General features: G+C 52.4%; 1 protein-coding gene across 5 annotated transcripts; it reads right to left on the reverse strand.

Annotated features, from left to right (window-relative positions):
- Positions 1-394: 394 nt before the first annotated feature.
- DNAJB12 (DnaJ heat shock protein family (Hsp40) member B12) lies at positions 395-16,560 on the reverse strand. 5 transcript variants are annotated; one of them, XM_036928848.2, is made up of 9 exons: positions 16,326-16,560; positions 9,998-10,169; positions 8,567-8,712; positions 7,065-7,250; positions 6,863-6,942; positions 5,689-5,798; positions 4,038-4,210; positions 3,406-3,503; positions 395-2,232 (listed from the first exon to the last, which is right to left on the reverse strand). In XM_036928848.2, the coding sequence occupies exons 1-9, from the start codon at positions 16,456-16,458 to the stop codon at positions 2,203-2,205; spliced, it is 1,128 nt and encodes a 375-aa protein (XP_036784743.2). In that variant the 5' UTR covers positions 16,459-16,560; the 3' UTR covers positions 395-2,202. The 5 variants fall into 5 exon arrangements, with proteins under 5 accessions (XP_036784743.2, XP_036784744.2, XP_036784745.2 ...); XM_036928849.2 differs by having other exon boundaries at positions 3,358-3,503; XM_036928850.2 differs by having other exon boundaries at positions 3,352-3,503.

Raw genomic sequence — 16,560 nt, forward strand, 5'->3', positions numbered from 1 at the left:
GTACTAGAGTAGGCTTGAGCTTCAGGCTGGGGAGGAGGGAGATTCTGAATCATTTTGCGCATAGAAGGTCTGACGGGATTTGAGGGATGAAGAGGCAGCAGGAGGAGGTTGGGGGGAGTAGAGGTGATCATGGCCTGGGTTGCCCACCTCGGACTGGTATCAGGGACCTCAGGGTCCTGGCCTGAGCCTCTTACCCTTTCCCTGGATGGAGTCTGCCCTGGAACACGTGTGACCTAAGTGGCTGTCAGCTCGGGGAATGGGTGAGGGGGCCATTCAGGCTTGTCACCAGAATTCCTTGTGATACAGGCTGGAGAGTGTTACTTAGCAGTAGGTGCTTGTGCCCCTCGCCATGCACAGCAGTTCCCTTGCTCAACGAAGATGCCACTGAGGCCAATCACATAATAAACATATATTTATAGATGTACAATTTCAGAATTCTAATTCAAGAAATACAGCTTCTCGGGGTATCCTTTAGGACCTATGTTCTTATTGCACATGGCTCAGCCCATCTGGGACATCTACCAAGACCATATGGTAGGGGTGGTGGGGGCAGAGCACTGGGTCCCCCACGAGTGGGGCACTCTTGCACATGTCCAGTTCTTATCTCTCTAGGCCAGTCTGGCCATTTTGTCACAGGGTAGGACCTTGTTCAAATACCAGATTTGACATTTCTTCAACAAGCTTCCTTTCCCAGCAAAAATCCTATTTGTTGGGATACTTAAAAAAAAAAAAAAGGGCCAAGAGAAACTCTGGGAGGATGGTTCTCATTTCCTGGCTGGCAGCTTGGGGAAGTAAGGCTTTGGAAGATGGCAGGCTCAATGACACAACCACCACCAGAGAATTCAGGAAAAACGGTTATTCCAAAAGGCCCAGTATAAACTGTGGGAATAAATAAAACCTCCTTCCCATCCCCTGGCAGCAAATGCTGTTTTGAGAAAAATCCTCATTTGAAGGATAAGAGAACCCTCTGGTTCAGGTATATCCTTTATCCAAAGGGCAAGCGAAGGCTGGGTGGCATCGTGTCTAGGGTGGGTGTAGACAGTGATGCCTGCAGGCATGGACTTTGTGAGTTGGCTGCTACCCAGGGGTCCTGGGCACCACCTGGCTGACTCCTGCAGGAAGAAACTTCTGGAGTCCTTGGTGCATGACTTGGGAAATACCAGTGGCAACAATGGAGCTGTGCCCTGTGGTATCTATAAGGCAAACCCTTCTTAGGGACTATGGGGGGAAGGTGGCTAGGCAGAACCTGGTCTGCTGTTCTCTGTGGCAGGGGTCAGAGGGCTCCTGGGCACCAGGACAAAGAGCCCACCTGAGCTGGCCAAAGCTTGAGGTGGGTGGTGCCACCTCTACAGGCCATCTGGAGCCTCTTCCATGACTCAATATTGACCTGGTATCTAGCCCTAGGGGCATTTTCTCCCCCAACAGCCTGCTCCCTTCCACCAGATTTACCTTCAAAAGTTTTCTACAGACTTATTCTATCATGATTACTGCTGCCATTAAAAACAGGCTGCGGTTGAGGGAACTTTAAAAGCTATGTATGACCTGACTCCCCTTATGCTGTCAGCTATAACTAAGTTAGCCTTTGAAGGACGAGGTTACCTTCCCCAGGCCTTGTTTTCTTTTTTTTTTTTCAGGCCTTGTTTTCTAAAACAGGGAAGAAATCAGCTGAACAACTTAAACAAAGCCCTGCATAATTTAAAAAGCAAGACTATATGTATATATCTCTCTATATGCTATTTACATATAAATAGATATATATACATATGCACGCATCCGTCAGTTCCTCTAGGGCGCGCTCCCTCCCTTGTTCCTCTGTACCCTTGGCCAGTGGGGCCCCTGACTGGCTTCCACCCAGAGGTTACTGGTGGCGGCTCCTGGGAGGGGGAAGAAGGCATTTGGACGCCCCCTCCCCCAGCTCTTCCCATAGATGTTTGCTGCGAGTTTTACATTCTACTTTCGTTGCCATGGTTTCTGTATCCTAGGAGGGAGGCGATGTGGATCCTGAGCTTCTGCCAGCCCTGGGAGGAGGGGAAGCAGCCCCAAGGCAGGTTTTCCTGTCTGTCCTAAGAGCTTTCTTCTGCATTTACTGGGCGAGAGAGAGGGCAGTTGTGTGGTGTTCGGCCTCCAATGCCATTAAAATTTTTTTTTTCTTTTTATGTCTTTCCTTAAAGATACAGTCCATCACCTTGGCTCAGTGCCTGGTCACCAAAAATTCTCCAGGGATTTCATGGTCTGGGGAGGAGAGTGGTAACAGTTAGCTTGGCAGTCACACGCTCCGGAGCCTCTAGTTAGCCCACACGAACAAACCAGCCTCCTGGCCGCAGTCCTCCCTCCTCGCCCACCCCATCTCCCTCCTGCAGTCTGTTTCACACTCCCTGAGGCACCAGCAAATGGCCTCAGAGCAGTCTGCAGCTGGATCCCTGCTGAAGTAACACAGGCAGAGGAGGGATGGACAGGGTACTAACACAGAAAGGAAACTTTACTGGCTCTGCTCACACTCCTCTGGGCTTGCCCACACTGTCCCCTCTAGCAAATGCTGGGAACAGAGCCCACTACCCACACACACAGGGCTAAAGGAATCAGGGCCCTGCTACCAGCAACTTTCATTTTTCCCCCATTCCTTCTGTGCTGAGAGCTCTGCATTCGACCTTTAACTCATGACCTTCTATTCCCTTCCTCGGACCACAGGTGAGATGTCTGGCAGGCTGGTGCCTGTGGCTCCCTGGCTGCCAGGTCCAGCAGCATTCTACAGGGTGCCTCTGATCTGGCCAGAGGGGGAGGAGTCAGGGTACACAGGCCTCTCCTGCTCCCAGTCTGTCAGCTCCCTCCCCTGCCCTTTGCAGGCTGCCCATTCATCTCCTTCCATTTCCTCCTGCCTGAACAGACCCCGTAAGAGGAAGGGCTCTTGGCCCACCCCTGCCTGGGTGGTTCTTTCTGGTGTCAGGGGAGGAGTGGGGGGGGGCTATCTTGGGCCCAGTAATATTTGGTGGCCTAAATACCAGGACACAGACAATCATCTGCTGCACTTTAGAGAGGGCCCTGGTGACTTGATGGCTGAAGCAGACCAAGGAGATATGATGGCCCTCAGTTACAGCCTTGGGCTCCCACTCTGCCCCAGAGCCAGTTTATATGGCAGGAGTGGGGTGGAGAGCAGCACCAGGGGCCTGAAACAAACCTGAGTTTCCCAGCATAACCCAGAGCTGCCCCAGCTCTGCAGGCTGGAGGTCAGGCAGGGGACAGGAGTCTGTGCCAAATCACCAGGCTGCTTCCCCAATCCCACTCCTGCCCCCACCTCATGACCAGGGCCAGAGCTGCCAAGAGTTGCAGGGCAGAGAAGGCCCTGGCTCATACTTGGACCTTGGTGGTGTGCTGGCCCCAGGACTATCCATGCAGGGAGGCCTGCACCTCTGACAGTCGGTTACAGCTTGGGGTGCTCATCTTCTGTGCTTTGTGGTACATATTTGTGTCGCCGAAGTAGCGGGCCCGGTACAGCAAGCCTTCCTCTGCAAAGCAATTGGGTAGTATTAGGGCACACCCAGAACCTCCTGCTGGCTACCAGGGTACCTGTCTGGCCTGTGGGGCAGGAGGAAGGCTGTTACAGGCCCAAGAGCTGGGCAGAACTGGCTTCACTTTGGGGAAGACTATGGCCCCAACTTGGGAGAGGGACAGTGGCCTCTTTCTACAGAGTATAGGTGAGGCCAGCCAAGGTAAGAACCTGTTATCCTGGTCAGAAGTCCCCAGGGTCCCACAGATAGAGCCAGGTGTCCAATCAATAGGTGGCCAGATGTACTCCAATCTATCTACATACTTACACCTGGCAGTCAAGGGACAGATTGACTGCAGTGATTTACAGGAGGCTGAAGGAAATCTCTAGGTGACCCCTGGCTCCTAGCCCCAGGGAAACACAGGGTGGAGTCCAGCTCTTGGCTGGGACGTGCTGGCACAGGGCTGGGGGCTGGGCCCATGCATCACTGGTGGGGCAGGGCCTTCCTCGGGGGCTGCAGCCAGGCTCTGCCCCACAGCACGTGCACACTCACTCTGCTGCTTCTCCTTCCAGCAGTTGTTGCGGAGGTTGGCGACATAATCATCCTCCACGTTCCGTTCAACGGTTTTGAGGCTGGAGCCTGTGTATTCCTTAGAGAAGGTGTCGGCCACATAGTAGAAGACGTTCAGGTGGTCAGTGACTCGCCTGTGAACAAGGCCCACCGACCTGACCAGAAATAGACCAGGCACAAAGTGGGCATGGGTCCCCAGACTCGGGGCAGCTCTGGGGATGTCCCCTGTAGGAGGTGCACACAGGCCACAAGAGTAGCTGTTCCCTTCCTAAACTATAGCAGGAACTCACATGCCACCCAAAGTGAGTGAGGGTCTGAAGAGAAGCCAGGGTGTCCCTTCCATCCAAGTGGCCCAGTGGCCAGCCCTCCCTCAGAGTCTCTACTTACAACACTGTTGATGAGGGGCTTTTAGGGAGAAGCCCCTTTCTAAGAGGCCCTGGTCAGGGAAGGAGGGAACCTGGAGTGAGTCTGGGTTCCACCTTGACAAGCTGTGTACCTTGGGTCCCTGTGCCTCATCGCCTCATTCACCCCCTAAGCCAATCATCCAATGATTGTTGAGGGCCCACCTGCCTATCCAGGACCTCCTAGTCAAGAGTTAAGAGGCTTAGGAACAAAAAGACAGAAGGGATTCCAAGGAGGTGTATCCTTCCAGTTCTTGGATTCTATCTTCCAGCTTCAACTGCAGGCTCTGCAGGCTGTGGGAAGAGCCTCAACATGCGAAAGCAGCTGCCCCTGCCTGCTCACTGCTGCCTCTCCTCTCTCAGGTGCAGAGCAAAAGGCAGGTCAACATTAGGCCACAGAGACCTGGTGCCTGCTGGGGTGGGTCCAGTAGACCGACTCTGCCCTCTGCTGGCTGAAAGGGATGCTGCCAGCCTCTCAGAGCCAGGTGGCTTGGTAGGAGCAGAGGGTTTCCACCAATGGAAGCTGAGCACCCGCTACATATCAGTTACTATGCCAGCTGCTAGAAATAAATAAGGGCAGCTGACATCTTAAAAGGTCAAATAACTCGCTCAAGGTCATTATTGGTGGTTGAGATGATATATTCATGCAACAAATAGTGTTGAACATTTCTAATGAGCCTGGCATTTTATGTATGTTATTTATTTACTTTTTACAAGCGGGTAGATGATGTTATCCCCACTTTACAGATGAGGACACCAAGGCTCAGAGAAATTATATTATAACTTGTCCAGGGTCATACAGCTGCTTCGTTTTTAGAGGAGCTGAGATGCAAAACCACCCTTGCTCTGTCTGACTCCTTACCATGGCCTCAGGGATCCCAACCAGAACATAAGCTCAGAGGTTCTTATATCAAGGTCAGCAGGTAAGATAGGGCGTGTGTGTGTGTGTATGCACGTGCTGAAGTCTGTGAAATCATACACAAAATCATGTGTATGTGCAGTGTTGTAGGGAAAAGATCTGTGGTTTGCATTGTATTTCGTTAGGGACTGTGATTCTAAAAAGATGAAGCACCTCAGCTCAGCAGGGAAAGTATACTTTGTTGATTCTAAGCCAGATTTCTGCATTAAGATCAAGAAGCTGCAGGGTGGGAAGGAAGGCTCCTGATGGGGGCTGAGCTTGCCAAGTCCCCATCTGCCCCACCCTGTCCTTGTCCCCAGCTGCAGGTACTCACGGCCGCGGGCTCAGACTGTAGGGTGGGCTGGAGACCATCAGCTGGCTCAGAGCTGACACGAGGATCAGGATGAGGATGGGCATCAGTTGGACAAACATCGCCAGCCCTCCCTGGAGGGAAGAGCCAATGGTCATTCAAGCTGGACCTGTGTGCCGGTGCGGTGCTGGCCGCAGTCACCATGAGTTCTCTTGGCATAACAGGGCCCAAGTGGTGGGAGGTAGCTGCCACAAACAGGTCATGACATCATGCTCTTCCCCACCCTCCCACGGGTCCCCCAACACAGAAGCTCTTCCACCTGCCAGCTTCCAGTGTTAAATATAGGAGGAAGGTTATTTGCTTATAAGGGAAAACCAAAAAAATGAGCAGAAGTGGCTGCTTCCGGGAGGCAGGGAGGCAGGACTAGATGGAGACTTTCACTGTATGTACCTTTTTGAATTTTGAACTATACGAATATATTACCAATTATAAAGTTTCCAGTTAAAAAAAATTATAAACTTGTTCACTGTGTGATTGTGATTTAAAAAGTTTTTCTGAATATTAAATACACACAAAACACTTTAAAAAAATGAGAAAGTAAAAATATAAGGCCACACCGTCAGAACAAAAGGGAACCCCCGTCTGCCATGTTTTAAATGTTCTGCAGTTGTCCACAGTATTTTTAGTCAGCTAGCTCTTCTTTAATCTGTGGCATTCAAAATGTGTCTGATGCATTGTCTTGTTATAGCTTTTGTACACATTTTAAAGAGTGCTGACAAGAAGCAAGAAAAGTCAGCAACTATGTTGTCATCCTTTACAATTCTCACATGAAGTTTTAACTTTCCATTGCTTGGACAATGTCATTTTGGCCTTAAGAACAAATGGACTGCACAAAGGCCATTCACACTCAATCTGTCTGTGGGTGGAGAAGTTTCTGCATTACCTACCCCAACAGAGGCCATAAAATCTGGCCTCGCTCCCTTTCTGGTGGGCAATGTGGAGTGTGGCTCCCTCTGGTGTCGCTCAGCAGAATGGCAAGAGGGGGCGGGCCCAAGATGGCTCCTTGGCTGAGCATTGTAGGGGCACATTGCCCATCCCAAAATAGACAGCTGGGGATATCACTCCCCTCCCCAGACCCCTAACCCTGGTATGCGGCCTGGCACCCTCCCCTACTCTCCCCAGCACCTTCCTCACTCACGTCACCCTGGTTCTCCCTGCGGTCCTGTCTTTGTTGGTAGGTATAGCGCATGCGGCCGTTGCTGTAGACATGGACATTACCTGGGGGTCAGAGGGACTGAGTCAGGAGTGGGGCTGCTGGTGAGGGGTGAGGCTGGCATCCAGTCTCCCACCATCACCCTGGGGAGACTCAGTTGTCTCCCGGGGAGGGTAGAGGTACTTACTAGATGGGAAGCCACCACCAAAGAACATGTTGAAAAGGTCTTCGGGGGAGATGTCAGCCTCAAAGCCACGGTGGAAGTCCCCGTGTCCGTGGCCAGGCTGGGCTGCCTGGGTCCGGTCATCGCCGAACTGGGCATACTGCTTTCTCTTCTCTGGGTTGCTAAGTACTGCATATGCTGTGCCGATGGCTGGAAAGGAGGCAGAAAGGTCAGGCCTGAAGATACTGGGGATGGAGGCGTCCTTGGCAGCCAAGGGCTCACTTCCTTCAGGTACTAGGAAGCAGGAGTCCTGGCAACCAGCAGGAAATCTGGCTCTTGGGCAAGTGCAGAGAGGGGGGCACATGGGAGTACCGCTAAGGGAATATGGGCAGCCTGGGCTGCTAGAGGATTAATACTCAGGCTACTTGCTCTCCACTTCATGACAATGGCCTGGTGTTTTCTACGTGCCAGGCCCCTTATGGGCATTATCTTATTTACTCCTAACAGCCACTGCCAGGAGAGCCAAATCCCTGGGTTCTAGCTGAGATGCTCCAAGTGGGCAGTGTGGCCTGGGCGAGCCCTCTCCTCCCTGGGGTCTAGGCCCCAGCTGCTTTCCTCTGCTGGGCCCTGGGGCCTCCCCGTGACAGCTCCACAGGTGGGAAGCCTGTGTCTTAAGTGACCGTAGCTCTGAGCCTCCCTTTGTCTCTTGCTCCTTCTCAAGTGGCCCACTTTCTCAAAGCTACATCTGTTTCAGAGCCTGCGATCCCTGGGAATAGGGGGAACGCCCGTCCTCCTCTTTCTGACAAGGTCCCAGGCCAGGTCTGGCATCCCAGTGCTGCCGCAGCAGGCTGCAGGTGGAGGTCCAGGCAGCAGCAACACAAGCCATGGCTGCCTTGCCTCCCTACTCCTGGTCCCCTTCTCCCTCTGGGGCTGGCTGGCTGGCAGCAGAGAGGACCCAACCCCAAGCAGCCTGGAATGGAGCACCCGGGGCAGGCCTTGGGAGACAGGACACCAGGTCTTGGGATCTACTTGGCCACAGGCTACCCACCTGGCTATGGTCCTGGGCCATGCTGGGGGAGGCAACATGCTACCTCCCAGAGAAAAGTGAGCCTGAAGGTCTGTCCAGAGGGGAACGAGGTGGACATCAGGGAAGAGGTGTCTGAGGAATATGTGGAATGGCAGAGCCAGAGCAGCCAGTGCTGGCACAGACTCAGGGTTTGGCAGGTTCAGTGAAAATATAAACAACAAAAGGGCAGCTTATGATTCCAGCCAGAACTGAAAGCATCCATCCCAGAACCAACAGGCCTTTAGGGCAGAAAGACTGCCATGCCCACCACTGCAGGCCCTCGGGTGTGTTACGTGTAAGCACATGCGGTGTGAATTTGTTACAGGAGTGTGTATCCTATGTATGGGTGTATGTGTAGTGGGGGGATTTTCCATTTCCTGGAAAAGCTGTGTTGGCCCCTTATTCCTTCCCAAGGACAGGAGAACAACACCAGAGCATAGGGAAACCAAGGCCGGCTTACCTTTGAAGGCTTCAGTGGCACCAGGTGTGTGGTTCTTGTCTGGGTGGAATTTGAGGGCCAGTTTGCGGTATGCCTTCTTCAGGTCCTCATCGGAGGCCGCTCTGCTCACCCCCAGGATCTCATAGTAATCCTTACATTGCTTGACCCTGGCAGGAGGGAGAAAGGCATGGCGGGGGTGGGGGGTGGGGGCGCTATGTGGGCCTAAGGCTGTGAGGGGAGGCGGAGGAGTGAGCTGTGCGGGCACAGCACTGAGCAGGCTCAGGGGGGTCCACAGGGCCTAGATGACAGCCCCTCTGGGTCAGCCCTCAGACCGCAGGGACAAGGCAGCCTCAGGAGCTCCAACTGGGATGGACACACTTAGTATTTAGGAGGAGGCAGCTGCTGTGCTTGCCAGGAACCATATCCTTTCACTAAAGAACTCTCACTGGAGGCAACCTCAGAACTGTCAAAGTCTGTCGATCAGGGGCCTCTGCCCAAGGGCAGGTATGTCTCCAGCTCAGCCAGCTGGACCCTCTCCTGGCAATCCAAGTCTTCAGTGCTGACAAAAAGGCCAGAAATGGCAGGTCTCCGCTCACTCCATCACAGGGCCTTGGAGAAACCCTGCTTCTCTTCTATCACTTCTTACTCTGGGGGCCTCTGGAGACTCCCTGATTCTTGGCCTTTTCCAGGCCTTCCCAGCTCCCCACAGTCGGTTTCTATTGCTTATAACCAATTGGCTTGTCTGGTCAGAAAAAGCAAACTTGGCTTATGCTTTTAGGCAAATAGCCATGTTAGGTCACCTACAGGCTGAATCCCAGACCGGGAGCTTGCTAGTATCTCCCACTAGCAGCCAGGCCCATGTGGGAATGCCCAGAGGGGTCCCTGGAGCCAGCTGGTGAGAGTCTGGGGAGGGGTCCTTGAAACCAGCTGGGGGAGAGTATGGGGAAAAATGAAAGCTGGGAGTTTCTACTCCTGAGAAGCCCTGGCTGGACTGTCTCAGCCTGGTAGCTGCTTCGTGTAGGGCCTGCCCAAGCCTTGGAGGAATAACTGTGTCCTGTCTCCACCCTACCCTACACAGGCTCTGTGTGAAAGGGTCTTTATTGGGGGGTGGGGGGTCAGTGAGAAGCTGGAGGGGGTGCCCAGGCCTCATCTCTGTCTGACAAACAGAGCTGTGTAAAGAGCTCAGCGCCACCCTGGCCAGCAACAGAAGTGGCCAGTGGTGTCAGCATTTCCAGCCTGTGCTGTGGGTTGTCCTGGCAGGAGGGGATGGTAGAGCCCTGATTCCCACACTGTATTCTGTGGCCTGGTGAGACCCAAGGAGTGGGCCTGGTAAGCCCGACCAGCTGGAGGCCCTCAGGACCCTCCCAGGACCCATCCAGACTACAGGGAGACGCCAGGCGGAGGATGCGCTGCAGGACCCAGCCTCTGCCCACCCAGCCCAGCCCCCTCTACCTTTTCACAGCTGCTACTTGTTCCGCAGTGTAGCCTTTGGTGCCTTCTCCTCCTCCAGCTTCACCATTGGCCGAAGGGGTGTCCGCCCCGCCTCCTTTCCTGTGGGTCATGTTTGTGGGTTGGGCTTGGTCACTGGCAGACTGTGGTTTCTGGTTGAGGGACTCGATCAGGGCTGTGCAAGGCAAGGAAGCCATTCAGGGCTCCTGCTCCAGCAAGGCCACATGCCATGGCTGAGGGGCTGCCTGTCCTGGGAAAGGCGAGGCCCCCCCCACATGCCACCTGTGTCTTCTTCCAGCAAAGCCACTAGCTCCTTCCCCGATCTGGCCTGTGGAGAGGTTCGTGGCCCAGTCCCCTGCTCTCTGTGGATCCACAGGTCTCAGGGTGGGCAGAGTATAGGTTATTTTTAAATTCAACATAAAAACAAACTATCAGCCCTTCAGGTTTTTGAAAATCCGAAGTAGTATGTTCAACAGACACCTCTGTTGAGTGCCGAGATGGGTGAAGTACTCTGCAATGGGGACCCCACTTAGTAGGACCATATGGGTCAGCAGGGATCGGCTGGGAAGACTTCCTGGGGGCCTTAGCTTAGCTGTGAACAGGAGTGGGGCGATAAGCTTGCCCCAGAGGGCCAAACAACTGCTGAGCTCACTACTTGTTACTTTTTACATTTTCAAATGTCTGCCGTGTCAAATGTCCTACTCCAATGTTGGGAGTCTACACTGGGCATTAGCTGACACCTCAGACAGGTTCATAGTTACTCAAACCTAAGGTTTTGGTTCCTACTGACTAAATGAGGAAGGGCCTGAATCTCTGGAAAAGTTCCCTGTGCCCATTTATTCCAGGCCTAAAACCAGTTCTGAAACGCCAGTCAGGCCTAAGGTTCCATATCCCGGGAAGCCAGGCATCCAGGGCACTGCAGGGACCCAGGGCACCTCTGTGCTTAGGAAAGACAGCAGCACACCTAGCTGGTCCCCAGTTTCTTTCAAGGTGCCAGGTGCCTCCTTGGCTCAAGGCACTGTGCTGGATGTCAGACACCCTTCACTATGACATATGACACATCTGGGCTTCACCCAAGGGGCCTGGAGCAGGAATCACTGGAGCAAAACACTGGGACACCAGTGGACCACTGTGACCTAGTCACTACTATCTTAATTTCAGCAAACTCACAGGATCTCACCAGGTCAGCAGCTGGGAAATCCAAACACAGGAGCTGATAAGCCAAGCTTGCCCCACCTGAGGAAGGGCTCCTGTAGCAAACCCTGAGAGGGTGCCCTGAGAGGAGTAAGAGCAATGAGCACGTGTCAGGCAGGCTTGGACACAGTGCTCTGCATGTATCAGCCCATTTAACCTGGACAGTGGCCTTTGAAGTGGGCCTCTTTACCATGGCCCCCTAAGGAAGGAGCTGTGGGTTTGATCACCTGGCCCACGGCTGCACAAGGTGGGTAGGCAGCATGTGGACCTCAGGATGTCTAGCTCCCAAAACCAAGCTCTTAGCTATGCTGCTGTCGCTGACCACCTGAGTCTGACCGGGAGCTTCTTCCAGCACAAGCATTCCAAATATAGAAGAGAAGCGAAATTCAGAAAGACCTGGTTCAAATCTCAGCTCAGCCATTTCAATATGATCCTCAGCCAAGTCAATATGATCCTGACTTAACTATGAAATCTCTCTGAACCTCAGTTTCCTCACAATGGGGTATGAGGATGAAATAACGTGCATAAGTACCTGGCAGAGACTGACAGACTAGAAGTGCAAAATGAGTAGCTTCTAATACTATGATGGGGGTTGGGGAACTGGCCTGCCAGGGAGGTGCAGGGACCCAAGGCAGTGGGGGCTGGGGAGCTCTAAGGCAAAATCTCAGGACTCAGCAGGCATTGGACCCAGTTGTAACCATGAGCTCTCAAGCTGTCCCAGACACCAGGTCCATGTCAGGCACCAATAGTGAAGAAGAAACCAGCAGATGAAGAGATCACAGTCAATATGTGACACAGGGAGGAGCTGTTCTGCTGGTTTCTTGGGGCTTTTAAAGACCTTGTTTGTTTCAATTTCTCTGGAAGCCCCAGTGGTCCAGGCTGAGCACATACCCTAAGGACGACATGACCAGCCATTCACTTGCTGTAGGAGCATCTGCCAGGAAATAGGATGGACTATCTCCAGTAATTTCAGGGAAGATTCTGGAAGCTTTTGAGGGCAGTTACTGGAGGCAGCCACTCCAATATCCCTACACTGGAGAAAGAGAGCCCAAAGCAGAATGGATGTGCTCTGGGTCACATAGAAGGTTCCTGCTTGAGTTGGCAATTCAAGATTTCTGTTTGCTGACAAAGTAGGTCTCTTTTGTGGCCTGGACACCCCCTCTGCCAGGCCTGTGACTGCCTCATCCTGACTCACTGTCACATTCTTTGTGGCACAGTGGCTGATAGGCAAATGTCAAAAAAGAGTAGGAGATAGAACAGCTTAATGTGGTTCTGGAGTTATACATACAAGGCTGGGTTCAAATCTTACTCTGCCCCTTCCTAGTAAAGCCGGCAGATATTTAAAAAGGAGGGAAATGGGTGGATGGGACCAAAGCTGGGGTGGGAGAGATGGCATCTGAGAGCATTTCTAAGCCACTGGGGATAGTCCCTCCTCACACCCAGACTGCCTGGGTTCAAACCTGGCTCTGACACTTGGTAGCAGGGTCATCCTGGACAAGTTAATTTAGCTTCTCCATGTAAAACTGTATCTCCCTCAAGAGAGTTGGAAGAGTCAATTGATAAATGTATATAAAGAACTTAGGCCAGTGACCAGCTAAGTGTTCCCTGTACTGATACTTTTATTTCCAGGCTCTATGTACCTGTTGTGCTCAGGGTGAAAGGGAGCCTAGAGTAGGGAAAGAGCCTGGGGCTGGAGATAGCAGTCTGGTTCCTTTGCTAATGAGCCACATAGCCTTGGTCAAGGTATCAGATTCCTCAGCGAAGACAAGATCCCTACTCTCATAGGGGTGCTTTGAGGCGAAGAATAAGATTCAGTGAAATAAGGTGAATGGAAGGGCTGCGTGCACAGTGGGCCTCCTGAAGCCTGACTGACTTGAATGGACCAGCCCACCAGACCTCTCCAGCACTAGAACAGCTCTCCCTTCTAGACCCGGAATGCCAAAATCACTCGGCAACCAATCCTCCCTTCACCCACGTGCGTGCCTTCCCAGCTTGGCCTTCCTGACTTACCTGGACCCAGAGCCAGCTATTTCACAGAGCCTTAGGCAGCCTGAGCTGCCAGATCATCCAGGCCAACCCTCTCTTTGTATGCTGGGGAAACTGAGGCCTATGGATGTTCTCATCAGCTCCCTGGAAAACTTGTTACCTTCTACCATTTTTGCTAAGCCTCAGGCAAAGCCAATGTCTACTAGGCTGCCAGGTGCTGGATAGAAACTCCCCAAAAGGGACTGACTGGCTCCATTAGCCCTGCCGTGTGATCTGCTAGGTAGTAGGGCCTGGCTGCTGCTCCACAGTATACTGTTCAGGCCTCAGTGCCTCCCCTGCAGCGCAAGTTTCAAGTCCCCTCATATCCTGTGAGGTCCCTCGACCCTTCAAGGTTGCTCTGAGCCTCCTTTCACCCTAGCCCTTCCGTCTTTCCACTTCTCCAAGACCAATCTTCTACCCATGATCTGAATCCTTCCCCTTTTGTTTCTTGACTTCTCCTTTTCTCGTGGCCTCTGCAGCAGCGCCAGTGCTGCTTACCACCTCCCTGACACACCGCCCCATGGCTGCCTGGCTGCTGCCCTCTCCTGGGACTGCCTCTTCCAGCCGGGGCTCCCTCTGTTGCTTCCTCAGTCTTTGCCCACTGGCTTAGGACAGATGTTTTCCTGTCTGTCTCCACTGGCTACAGCCCACTTTTGTGTCTGCACCAACTTCCTCTCCATGTTTCACACTTTCCCCTTAATCCTCTCTAGATTCAAATTACCACCTCCACAGCCTCCAAATCTTGCTATGCTCAATTCCCTCTCCCAAACCTTTTACAGCTTCTAGCCTCCATGTCTTTCCCAGTATGTCCTTCTCCAAATCTCCTATCTTCCTCCAAAGTGTACTTCAAATGCTGCCTCTTATCCCAATTTAACGGTCAGAAGATTGTTCTCCATGCCCCCCTCCCCTCTAGCACTCCCTTCTGCCTTACCAGACTTCGAACCCATGAAGGGCAGGGACTGGATTTTCCATGCCATCCTTAAGTCCTCAGCATGTACTTAATTTGTGTTTAATTACAGTTACCATTTTATGGTTTGCAATATAATTTTTTTCTATAACTGTCTCCTTCACTAGAGAGTAAGCTACCTAAGGTGAAGGATCAGGATCATGTCTTACCCACCCTGTTATGCCAATGAGCACCAAGCAGAGGGCTTTGCAAACAAAACAAAACAAAAAAGTCTGTTGCATCGAATGCACATCTGTAATAAGCTCAAACCTCAAATATTAAGTGTAAACAACTACCTAATATTTTTAAAATTAAGATTTCCCCATCCCAGGCCTGGATTAACCCCATATCCTTGTCAGCTCAATGCAGGGCTGCATATGGCACAAAGTAAAGTTTACAGAGAGCCTTAAAGAATATTTCCAGGGTAGTATGAAAATGACAAATATGGAGCAGGTGACTCTTCTGCCTTACCAAATTCCAGCGCTTGAACCTCAGGAAAGACACCTGGCCCAGGCAGCCTGTTGACAGAAAGATCTCCACAGGCCATGCTGTTACCAGCATTCCCTGGCTGTCTGCTCCTGAGCCCCAGAGTCAGACAGGATTTTGAGAGCTGGAGGGCCCCCATCCCATTATGCTCTGCTCTTACACAGTGTGGCTTATTTTCTAAGTAAGGAACTAGAGCAGGTTACCTCAGGAGTCTGGGCAAATACAGACTGAAACCCTCTCCAAAAAAAGGCAACTAGGCCACAGATCAACCTGCAGAGCCAGGAGGGAGGAAAATTCAAGCACTCCAGACTACCTTGTCTGCCAGTGCTCCCCTTTCCAAATTTCATTATGTGGGCAAGGAAGGTTAGGAGGCTGACTGCAGCTCTTAAATTTTATCTCATTCCTTTAGTAAACATTTATAGTAGTAGAACTTTCTGATTTCTAGCAGTGTAATCCTGGGCAAGTCCCTTCCGTCTGAGATATTTCCTCATCTATAGAACAAAGTAATGATCTTTGCTCTGCCTCCCTGATAGGGCAGGCTCAAGTAAGATAATGGCACTTGAAAGAGCTTTCTAAAGGGAAAAACCCTATGGGAATCACTGTTACTCACATTATCTGCGCCAACCTTCTAATTTTCCAGACTAAGGAAATTCAAGCTTAGAAAGATCACATGGTAGCAGTCAGGATGAGAACTTCATCTTCTGAGTACCTGTTACATGCCAGACGGTTTACTAAATGGTGATTGCAGGTACAAACCCTGTTACTTTTTAATGGACTACTCTTTCTCCCTTACAGGTTATGTTAAGAAAACTTCTTCAAAGATTTAGGTTAAAGGAAAAGAAAGCGAGATGGGTAAAGCGAGGTGCTGAGTAGTTGAGGCAACCTCACTCTAACCTCGCTGGTTTAGAAGCCTCAGTCCAGGGCCGCTTAGCAGCCTGGTGCCGCTCAGCCGTCCATATGACTGGCCACTGATGGACTCTTGTGGGGGAGGGTAGTTGGGGGTGGCAGAAGCCAGCGGCTCCAACAGGGCCGTTCGCTCAGAATCTCACAAGCGGGTGGAGAAGCTCCAGGAACTTGTGCGGAGCCGGGTCTCAGGACAGACCGTCCAAGGTGATGGTGTGGCGCGGGGAAAAACACAGCCTCTAGTTTCGCGGGGGTGGTCTCCGGCCCTCGCCCTGAGATGTGCGAGGCAGTGAAAATGTGGAGACGCCTTTCCAGGCCGTCCAAAGGTAGGAAGTCTTCTTTCCCTCTCTAGAAACCATTTTCTCCTTAAGAGGAGTCATGCTTATATTCCCCAACTGTAATATTTCCCAGGCCGGGAACTGGCCCTGGGCCACCGAATGGCCCCTTGGGAAAAGTAGTTCGACTTCGCAGCCAGGTAAGTTCCTTTAGCGACGTCTTCCAGCGCCTCTCATTCTCGGGAACTCCAGATCTCAAGAGGGTTCCACAAGCACTCAGAAAGTTGAAGTCGCGGCTGCCCCTGTCATTAGGTGTCCAGAGTCCCGGAGAGGCTTGGGAGCGAAAGACTACACTTCCCGGCTGCCACCGCGCGTCTAAGTGCGCAGGCGTAGCCGCCCGTCGGCACCCCTCCCCCTCCTCCAACTGCTTCAGTCGGTCCGTTCCCGTATTCCCCCCATCAGTGCTAATGTCCCTTCTGTCTCTCCGGCAGCTCATACTCACCACGAACTCGCGGCGTAGGGTACAGCCGCTGCGCCTTCTCCAGGAAGTGGAGCGCCCGGTCAGGCTGGTTGCTCTGGATGGCGTTGAGGGCGATGCTAATACAGCGCTCAGCTTCATCCTTGTTGGATTCCATGGCGGAACCCGAGCGCGGAACCAGGGAGGGGGAGGCCGGCCGAGCGAAGGGCTGCGCCAGCCGCCGGCACGTCGCTGAGCAGGCGGGCGCAGGATGATGACA

The sequence above is a fragment of the Manis pentadactyla genome, chromosome 8, assembly GCF_030020395.1.
Source record: "Manis pentadactyla isolate mManPen7 chromosome 8, mManPen7.hap1, whole genome shotgun sequence".
Lineage (NCBI taxonomy): Eukaryota > Metazoa > Chordata > Mammalia > Pholidota > Manidae > Manis > Manis pentadactyla.